At 41.4% G+C, this 10753-nt stretch overlaps 1 protein-coding gene across 1 annotated transcript; it reads right to left on the bottom strand.

Annotated features, from left to right (window-relative positions):
• Positions 1-741: 741 nt before the first annotated feature.
• On the bottom strand, positions 742-9534 carry RERGL (RERG like). The gene is made up of 5 exons (XM_066550017.1): positions 9332-9534; positions 9163-9219; positions 6204-6277; positions 4957-5105; positions 742-3848 (listed from the first exon to the last, which is right to left on the bottom strand). Exons 1-5 carry the CDS (start codon positions 9381-9383, stop codon positions 3566-3568), a joined length of 615 nt encoding a protein of 204 aa, XP_066406114.1. The 5' UTR covers positions 9384-9534; the 3' UTR covers positions 742-3565.
• Positions 9535-10753: the final 1219 nt, after the last annotated feature.

The following is a 10753-nucleotide window of genomic DNA, read 5'->3' as shown; positions in this document are numbered from 1 at the left end:
TGCTTTCAGTGGTTTTCATATTCCTCTTCTTTTTAGTTAGGTTCTGAAAATACCATTGAGTGATTTGGGTCTGGCTGTTGGGGAAAGAATCACAACAATTTGAGCCAATGGCCACAGCATCCATCCCTTTCTCTGCTTCAGAGCTAGAGAGAGTCAGGATCAGACATCTTCAATCAGTGTAGTCAGATAGAGAGAAAAGCATCAGCTCTGCCCACATGGCTCAATGTTCTCTCCTCCATCCCTTCAGAAACCAGCTTCTGGCAATGGGCTAAAAAAGCCCATGGTAGTTACTTTTGTCTTCAGAGTACAGCATGTTTGGTTGGGCTACTCAATACTGCACTTCATTATTCCTTTTTTCCAGGAGTGTCATGCTCCAAGTTTTCCTGTGATGTTTTCCCCTCTGCCCTGTTGTGAACATGACTTCAGTGGGATTTTCTAAAAGAGTTTAATGCATACAGACATGACAGTGGGAAAAAGAGCTGAGGTGATGTTGGTCTAAATTGTTTATTTCAAAACTGTAGTGAGAAAGAGCTTCAAAAAGCCCCGAAAGTGCTCTGAGAGACGGCAGTTGGGAGCCAGGGGCTATTACCTTTATATTTCAGTAGAATCTCGTTGCTTCTATGTCACTGTTTCCAAAGTAAAAATGAGTTGAAGACAGGGAGAAAGAACATCAATTCCGAGTGCCCTTCTCAGACAAAATTCTACTGAAACTAGAAAGTTCAAAAAACAAGGACTTCTAGGTGTGACAGCAAGAAACCTTTAATTCTTGGACAGCAATTTCCAAATATTTTGGTGAGAAAGGATGGGGTTTTATGCTGAAGCAAAATGTGACAACACAAATAGCTCCATTTCCACACTCCTTAATGAGGTGATATATGCTCCAGGTGATGTCACTGTCAAGGCTGAACAGCAGACATCATTTACATCATTTACTGTTTATACAAGCAGGGTTCTTGCTAATTTCTTGTTTGCAATGTGGCTGTGACAGTTAATAGATTTCCTTCCCTGTTAGAACTCCAAGAACACTTAGCAAAACATATATATATGTATATATCAGCCTTTTAAGTATTATTAAAGGCCTTACTTTTATTTAAAAAATACATTTGGAAAGGGAGAATGTGTATCTGCTTTAAAATTCTGCTTCCTTGTTCATCTGCACTTATCAGCAATGAAAGACAAGTGAAATCCTGATGCGGAGAACACCAAATTATGTCTGTGCTGGGTGTTTTAGTATGCTTAAGTCTTAATCATCCTGTTTCTAGACAATGCAGCTGTTTCAGGTGAGCACATGGCCCTGTAGATGACAGCTACTCTCTGTTCCAACACTTACTCCATACAAAAAAACTGTGGACTGTATTACAGGTTCCATCTATCTGAAATCCCACATTCCCAGGAATATGAACACAACTAATTGGCCTCTCTGTGGCTGTTTTGACTAATTTTTAAAGGATAAAGCAAATTTTTAAAAGGCTCTCTTCACTGCTTAAAGGCAGTGAGGGCTTCTTCATTGTGCTCAGCAAACACAGCCAGAGTTTTCCTTTGGTGAAAGTGGCTGATTCCCAGATTTGCCTTCTGCAGTCTGAATCTCAGATCTGCACAGTGCTTCCTTTTCTAGCAGTCAAAACTCTGTAGCTTTATACCAGAGTAAAGGGAAAACAAAACAAATCATTAATACATTCACCTTATATCCAGTTTATTTAATACCAGAGCAGTAAATACAAATAAGAGTTCTGGAACCTGGCATTGCTAGAGCAAGGTAAAGCTACAACTCTGTTGGTAGTTCTGGAATCCTGTGTGGGCTAGGAATCTGAAAGGTGTACATGAGAAATCTGCACATAGAGTCTCATAGATATTGACCATACACTTAAAATACAATGCTGCTGATATGGCAGAGCAGCATCTGCAGAAAAACAAAGCAACCCTGTGCCTGTCAACTGAGAACTATTTCCAATATTTTTAGTCTTATAACAAGTGAAATAAGAGTATCTTTTGCTTAAAAAAAGAAAGTGATCTTTGGTCAACACATTAAAATGTGCTTTAGTACTATTTTACAACCATACTGCTAAGATTATATGTAACCTTTTTATGTTGTCTTATGGGTGAACACTCAAAACCTTAAAGCAAAAAAAAACCAAAACTGAAACTTATTAGTTTCAATGCAGATAAAATTTCAGAGCAGAGGTAGGCTTCAACTCAGCATCCTACAAAGACTGAATCCCAGCTGTCCCTGGAGTGTGTAGGCAGCAGCAATTCATCTTCAGATCACTTCCCTTTCATAATTTCTGTATGAGAACAGCACTTGCAAACACTCTGGGATAAGCCCTTATTTAGCTGTCTAGAGTAAGAGCTCTGAATGTCAACTGACAACACATTTAAACCTAGCTGATGTTTAATTTCCACATCTGAAAAGTGTAGCTAGCAGTACTCAGTGCTCTCTCTGTGGTATTTCAATACCACAGCCATGAGTAGCTGCAAGGACATTGGTTATTAGGAAAAACACTCTCTGGGAGCACAGGTCTCAGCAGCAGGCTGACCTTTAAATCCAGGCAGATATCCTAGAGAACTTGTGCTCTTTACCAGCCCATGTGCCTTCCAAGCTTCTGCTGCCATCTGAGATTGAGCAGTCACACCCACCTTGCAGCTAATGAAACTTTTGTTAAAGCTGACAAAAGCTGCTCTGTGGAAGGAATCAACCCAAGCCTTATCCTTGCCCTTGCTGTAAAATTATTTCACTCAACAACCACCTTGCCAAAACAGTCTAGTGCTCACTGAGTAGCATTTCACCAACATTTCAGCTCCCACACTCCTCAACCCTCTCTACTTTCTCTCATCACTCATGGAATAAAGAAAAAAGGATAGCGAAACAGGAGACAATACTGCTTTATATATTTGCTTCCCTACTTCTGGTGCCTCTGCAAGGCAGCTTTGCAGGTAAATACCTTTTGTAGACTTGGTGTCTAAGCATTGAATTCATATGAATTTCAGCAAGTGTAAGGCACACAAGGACCTGAGTTTAATACAAATACATTACCACATGAAGCTGCAGTGTTTTGCTTTTCTTAGTGCTAATGTTTTTGCACACAAAAACCAAAACTACTCAGAATTCTGAAGTAAGATTTTGGTCAGCAAGGCTGAGTTTACTGGATATTATGTGGATGGCACTTAGGGACATGGTTTAATGATAGACTTGGTAGTGTTTAGTTGATGGCTGGATTTGATGACTTTAGGGCCTTTTCCAATAGAAGTCAATCTGTGAAATTATACATCTGTTTATACCTCATTTGCACCTAGAAGCTCTATCTGAGACCATGCTGGTGTTGAATAAATATAGACTAAACCTCTCCTCTGCAGCAGCTTGGAGTTTAAATGGCACGGCCCTATACAGTAAATCTGCAGCAGAGCTGAAATAGAAGGTCAGATCTTCCAGGTCTAGACCATACTGTCTCCCACCTTTGGTTCCTACTGTCTTACTCCTCCACATATTGACCTTTGGAGGAAATTCAGTGAATCCCAAGAGCTCAGCTCCATTATTTCAGCATGTTCCAACTTCAGGACTAACCATCTCTTACACAGATTTCCTCCTCTTCCCAAACACATTGTTGATCAACTTGGCCATTGACTTGGAACCGCTTGGTCTTCTCTTCTCCTTCACTTTGGAATTGGCAGTGATATTCCTCAGCACCTTGCTGAACATTGCCACAACCTCCTGATAGTGCTCTGCTGCAGACAGTTCACAGAATTGGCACTTGTTATCTATTGCCAGCTTCTGTCCTTCATCCCAGCCAACCTCCCTCATGTGGCATAAATCCTGTTTATTGCCAACCAAAAATATTGATGACTCGACCATCCTGAAATGAAAACGGTTCCAGTTAGAGAGAGGAGATGTACCATGCTGTGTCATGTGCTGTCCTAAATTCAGTGTGTATGAAAAGTATGTTTGTTGAGGATAACAGGCATTTCAAAATAACCCAAAATGAACTAACCAGCCCCCTCATCTTGCCAGGAAGAATTCTAGTTTTCCATTTGTGAAAGGATTTTCCAGACAAGCTATTCTCTACCAGTAGATTTTCATTTCTGTTTTCTCCAAGAATTAATGTATTTTTAATCTACTGCTTTTTTTCATGCTCTGTGCTGCTGAGTATTTTGTCAGCACCTGGACTTCATGAAGAAGCAACCTGATCATTATTTCCATTTGCAGGTAACAGAACAGAGTCCAAGAGACAGATCAGTGTCAGTGGCATAGTTCAGAAAGATACAGGAAATCTAATTCCAAGCTTCTGCCAAAATTATTCCTTTCTGAAATTAACCTTAATTAAGAAAGGCCAGCATGAAAACAGATAGAAAAATGGGGGTTTTACTTCTGATACAGGTCAAGGATTTCACTCTTTTATTTAGAAAGCACCTCAGCTGACTGATGCAGGAATACACACCCCCATCCACACTCACACCTGCAGTTCTGATCATTCTTTTTTTTTTTAAGTCCTTTCTTTCTTTCCATATGGTCAACCATGTGCACAAATGATGCTGGGGTCACCACCAAAGGCAGTTTAAGAGGTATTTGTGGTATTACTTTCCTTAGTTGTGGGAAATGCTTTTCTTCAGCCCCTGCATTAGTGCGTCTCCATTGGTAATTGAGTAGGAGAGTAAAAGCACAGACTGACTATGCCAGGCTTTTTTACCTGAGCAACACAGCAGAAATTTTTATGGCAATAATTTAAATACTAGTTATGTAAGAAATAAGAACAAAAAATCCTGATGTACTTGGGTTTGGTTACAGTAAAATTGATTGTAATTTGCCACATGTTTTACCCTCGGGTACCTTGTTGTTGGCATTTTGTTACATCACTTTGATGCTGCTGGATTTTAATTGCTGCTAGGATAGCCTTCAAGCTCACAAAAGGCTTTTCAGCTTTTCTCTATGTTTGCTGAGGGGAAAAAAAAAATAATGCCACTTACTTTTTACAAACTCCTATGTGAGACTCTCGGATCCTGTAGAGCAGTGCCTTGGCAAAGGCAAATGATGCTCTGTCACTGATGTCATAGACAATGATAAATCCATCAGCCCAGTGGAGCTCATCTGCCAGGGACAGCTTCCCCTGCTGGGGCTGAAAGAGGTGCAAAAGTACACAGAAAAATGATGTTACTCTTGGCACTCCAGAGCCTTTTCTCTGTTGCTGTGAATGCCAGAACATAGTAACTTTGATATTTGCAAGATATTTAATAGGTCAAGGTGCTGGCATTGAATTTAGGCTAGTGCTGCTCCAAAAGCCTTATAAATAAAGCCTTTGTATTTGTGTAAGTTTATTTATATAAATAAACAAACCAACATCAAAAATGGCACTTTGGATCACTGACAATTTCATTTTGAAACAGTTACACTTTGTTTAAGCAGTGAAATTCCACAATCTGTACAGCCATTAATATTCTGCAGGGTTACATGAGAGTGAAACACACAGGAGCCATTAACATTTGTGTGTTTTGTGGTTGTAGCTCTGGTTTGATTGTTCCTAATGTTCTGACTACAGTAAGCTTAAGAATTTTCTTCATTTTTTTTCTTTCCTCTTTGAATTGTTCAAGTTTTAAACACTAATTGCCCATATGTTAAATTTCTGAAGAGCTAGGGGAAAAAAAATCTTTCAATCTGCAGTTGAGTTTCATAAATCTAGTGACAAAAGTCACTTGAGTGATAATAGGGTTATACTAATCCTTGACCCTCTTCACACCAAGAAGCTGCCACACTTGGATTTCCAGAAAGCAACAGCTTTAAACTGTCCCATTAAGCAAAGGAGTGTCATTTCAAAACTATTTAAAATTAGCTTATCCCTGCACATGACTTGGCAGCAGCTAGCAAGACCATAGGACCTAAAATAGATGAGAAAACTGGAAGCTAATCAGAAAAAAAAAAAATTAATCATTTACTTTGCTAAACAGCCAAAGTTAGACCTTGTTCCTAAGGGAAAAAAAATGAGTACAGACAGCTCAGAGAGTGCTAGCACAAATATGTGCAACCAAAATCTCTCCTGCTAATGAGAAAGTACTCTAATTCCAAGCCCCAGCAACTATACAATTTCAGTCTTAAAAAAAAAACCCAAAAGAGCAGGCACAAATTCCAACAACTAAAAGTTTGTAACCCCTTCTCTTTTACCATAGACACAGGTAATAAAGAACAGCTTTTCTTTACCCTCCTCCTGCTAAATTCTTACCTGGGAACAAGGGTCATAAATTTCCAGGTGTATCTGCCTCCCGTCCAGGCACAAGTGCTTGGTGTAGATGCATTCTAAGATAGATAGTATCCAAAGAAAATCAGTGTTACTGACTGGGGATGACAGTGAAAAGAAAAGGCAACAGTGAAATTTGATAATACTGAGGATTACTTGAATACTGGTTATTTGGTTGGTTTCCCAAGAAATTTAGAATTTTTTTGGCTCTGATCTGGTTTTTTGAGGAAGGTTGTTAGGGAAGGTTTTTTGTTTGTTTTGTGGTTTTGGTTTTGTAGACTGGTTGTTTGCCTTTTTTTCTGAACCCGCGCTGGAAACAAACCTGAATTTTGCACCAATCAATCCCTCAGGCAGACCAGCACCATTTCTCTGTGGTGCTCCCATCAAAGTCTTGGTGAGTGAATACTTTCAGACCCTGCTTGTCCTCTTCCAAAACAGAGGTGAGGGGAATTCACAGTCCTCACAATCAGCTAAATGCTGATCATCATTCAGCTTGATACCAGGGCTCAGGATTATCAAATGTGCAGCTCTGATTGTGCACAGAAGTGTTATTTAGCAATAATATTTATTTACTATGGCTTCTGGTGCTTTAAAAGTTCTCATACCAGGCAGCATTAGATCAAGTGTATTTACAGGACCATGTCCTTAGGATCTAGTCCAAAAATAGTTCTGCAGTGTCTCAGATTTAGGACTCTCCACCAGCACTGGGAACTCTACTGCAGACACACCATCACTACTATTTAAAGCAGCAGGATGTTCTGAGCAAGTGTAAGCAGTTTGTGGTTGCCAACAGGCTTTCTGCACTGTAATTTGTCACTTTTTGAACTTCAGGGACAAGAATTGGTGTTGACAGTACAGAAAACACACTTAAAACTGTGTAATGAGGGATAGCTCAGTGATCTCTGGAACTCGGCATCTTCAGCATTCCTCATGCTCATCTTAAGAATTCATCTGATGATAAACTATCAATCCCAAGCATCTCAGGGTATAAAATCTACAGCCCCTTGCTTGTTTCCTTAATTAAACAAACTTTTAATTATTATTATTATTTTGACCCCACTAATAGTGGCATGATCTTTATTTTACCACCCCTATTACCACTTTCCTCATCTCTAGAGACAGTGCTAAACTTATCTTCCAACAAGCATTTGTTAAAAAATGAAAATCTTTTGGGGTTTTGACATGGCTTTCACGTGACTTGCAGTACTGGAGGCTGAGAAAACCTGGTTTTGGTTGTAGGTGGCTTGGAACACAGAGAGAGCACATAATTTACATGTGGTAGCTTAGACCTAGAGCAGCCAGCTGGGGGACAAACTGCTCACTGTGTTTGTAAAATGACAAATAATGGTAGAGCACACATGAACAGTTGTAGCTCTTCCTTCAGAATAAGATCATTTGGATATATTCAATACAATTCAGCTTAGTACTTCTTTTTTCTGTTATTTGCAGATCACTAGAAGCTACTCTGATTCCTGGGAGAGAGGGGTGGGGGGAAGCATGGAGAGAATCCTTTACTGTGGCAGGGAGAGTGAGGTAGAAGGCAATCTCTGTTCCTTGTTAAGTTTTTCTTTCTTTTTCTCTGTTTTCCTTCTTTTTCTTTTCTCTGTTCCTCATTAAGTTTTTCCTTCTTTTTTCTTTGTTATTTACAGATCACTAGAAGGTACTCTGATTCCTGTAGGGGTAGGGGGGGAAAGTGTGGAGAGAATCCTTTATTTTAGCAGGGAGAGTGAGGTAGAGGAAGGCAATCTCTGTGCCTTGCTAAGTTTTGGGATCTCTGCCACATCAGCCGGGGTGGCAGCACACTTCCAGAGTTATTTGTGCATCAGCTGAACGGTATTTCCACCCGGGATGTAAAAGTTCAAGTCCTGCTTTGCCACTTTCTGAGACTTACAAGTGCCTTAACGAAAGTGACACGAATAGCACCAAAGGGACATTTAATCCTGTGACCAGCCAGGTTTTCCCCAAAGCCACCAAAGCAGCTCCTTCCTGCCCCACTGGGGGATCGCCTTAATGCTTTGATTAACCACCCGTGCTGATAAACAATCTGAATATCCCCTGGAGCCGAGGAGGGGATATTCAGTAGAATACTGAATACTTGTTATGGGGTTTTTTAGTCTATTCCTTCGCTCTCTCTGACCGAGCTGACCATACCCCACTCTCAACCCGGTTCTCTTGCCCTCCCCAGCCGCTCCACAGGCGCTTTGAGAGCAGCGATCTCTCGATCCCCGGCTCGCCCTTTTCCCTTTCCCCAGGGTTCACACCCCAGCAGAGGAGCCCCCACCCATAACCAAGAGGGAACTCCCATCTCCCTGCAAAGTTCTACCAAGCCCAAATTCTCCATCAAATCAGCGCTTGGGGAGCCGCAAGGGAAAAAAGCACTCACAACGCCTTGTCAGAAAAAAAACTTGGCAGTTCACAATGGAAGTAATGGGATATTGTTGAGACCAGCTGTAAACAGGAGATGCTACTCCACTTTCTACCATTTGTTAAGCACTTATATCTGCTTTTTTGGAAGCAGTGCTTCAGAAATGTGCTTTGTGCTTTGCTATTTAAACCTTTACTTTCAGGATGGGCAAAGCAAACTATAGATTTGTGAAAGAGCGTGAGTTTTACAGGTTTCAACAAGACAGAGCTTGCCAGATCAAAAAGACGTGATACATTGTTTTGGTTTGAAAAAGAAGTGAGTTTTATGAGAGTTTGGTGGTCAAACTAATTAATTACGATATTTGAAGATTAGCACTACTACCCTCGTCATTTCTGTTCAGGCACTTTTTCAGATAACACTGCACTGTTTTAGCTCTAAGGCACTGCCTCCCCCTAAATGCAGTTTCTGTGTCACATACATATATCAACACACATTTAGCACTAGCTCTCCCCAGGGGAAAAAGCCTCCATCCACCCCTCCCTGCCTCCATCCCTGCCTCCGTGCCCGCGGGGCGCTCACCGGCTCCGGACGCGTACTCTCCGATGAAGCGCCGGGTCAGGAACCGCACCGCCAGCGCTGCGGGAGGGAAGCAGAGCCGGGATCAGGATTAGCAGAGCCAGGATTAGCGAGGCCTCTCCTCCCCCTCCACCAAACCCGATCCATTCCCTGCTTTTCCCCTCACCCTTACCCGACTTGCCGGCCCCGCTGCCGCCCAGCACGGCCACCTTCACCTCGCTCATGGCTCCGCCGCCCCCGCTGCCTGCGAGCCTTTAAAGCGCCTCGGGCGACGCCGCCCCGCATCCTGCATCCCGCGTCCCGCATCCCTCAGCCTCTGCCCGCCTCCTCCCACCGGGGAGGTGCAGCTCCCCGCGGCCTCTGCGCCTTCTGAGAGGCGCCTTCCTCCTCCTCCTCCTCTCCTCCGGGGCCCCCCGGCCGCGCCCCCGCCGCGCCAACTTTGTGCGGGGCGCCTTCCTCTCGCCTCCTCCTCCTCCTCCCCTCGGTGCGCTCGGGGGATGGGGGGGAAGGAAAGCAAGAAAAAACACTAAAGAAAAAGAGAAAAAACAAACAAACAAAAAACAACAAAAAAACCACAAACAACTCCCCACAACCAAAAAAAAAAAAAAAAAAGAAAAACCGAACAAAAAAACCCTAAATTTAAAAAAAACAAAAAAACCCCCAAAAAACAAACAAATAAAAAAGAACAACCAAAAAAAAAAAAAACCAAAACCCCAAACAAACAAAATAACACCCAAAAACCAAACAAATAAAAAACAACGACCAAAAAAAGCCCAACAAAAAAAAGCCCAACAAAAAAAAATCAAAAAAGCCAACAAAAACGCCCAAAACAAATTAAAAACAAAAAAACCCAAACAAAAAAAACCCAACACAACCCCCCAAAAAACAACAAAAATGCCCCACAAAAAACCCCAAACCCCCCCAAATCAGTAAAAACAAAGCCACAACCCCCCCCCAAAAAAAACCCCAGAAATAAACAAGTAAAAACAACAACAAAAAAGCCCAACCAAAAAATCCAAACAAACAAAACCCAAAAAACCCAACAAAAAATCCAAAACCCAATCTCTCTGTGTGTGTGTGTGTGTGTGTGTGTTTGGTTTTGCTCTTTGTTTTGCAGGCCTGTCATCATTTTCTACCAGGAATATGAAAATGAAGAAACTAAGGTGATTTTGGGTTGTTTTCTGTTTGGTTGGTTGGGTTTTTTTTTAAAGTGATTCTGGGGGTAACTTTCTATAAAAAAATATTTAAAAAGTGGTTTGCACTTGTCTGTTCTATGCCCCAGGTTTCAAAACTCTCATGTAACTCTCACTAAACTCTTATCTTGTAAAAATCTTCTGTGAGTTTGCCTTTTTGTGCCTGAGAATGTTTTTATTTAATTTAAATTTGGGATTATGTGGTGCACGATGTTCAGCTAAGACTTGCAGTACGCCTGTGAAAAGGGAAAATGTGAAAAAGCATAATAATACAGGTGTGGAGGGTGAGGTAGAAAGGGCTTATCCCCCTGAAAAGACACTTTGTGTCTGTTGTGCCTTTTTTTTTTGAGGTTCCTCAAGTGCTCTCTAATGTCTGTTTGGTTCTAAGCATACACAAAATA

This window comes from Molothrus aeneus, chromosome 5 (genome assembly GCF_037042795.1).
Source record: "Molothrus aeneus isolate 106 chromosome 5, BPBGC_Maene_1.0, whole genome shotgun sequence".
NCBI lineage: Eukaryota > Metazoa > Chordata > Aves > Passeriformes > Icteridae > Molothrus > Molothrus aeneus.
The sequence above is the reverse complement of the archived record's forward strand: the minus strand, read 5'-3'. Positions and strand labels throughout refer to the sequence as shown.

Coding starts and splice junctions, on each gene's coding strand:
- RERGL (XM_066550017.1), bottom strand. CDS start 9,383: ATGAGCGAGGTGAAGGTGGCCGTGCTGGGCGGCAGCGGGGCCGGCAAG. Junction 5,106..6,203: donor TTTATGACCCTTGTTCCCAG/GTAAGAATTTAG, acceptor CACCTCTTTCAG/CCCCAGCAGGGGAAGCTGTC. Junction 3,849..4,956: donor CACATAGGAGTTTGTAAAAA/GTAAGTGGCATT, acceptor TTTTCATTTCAG/GATGGTCGAGTCATCAATAT.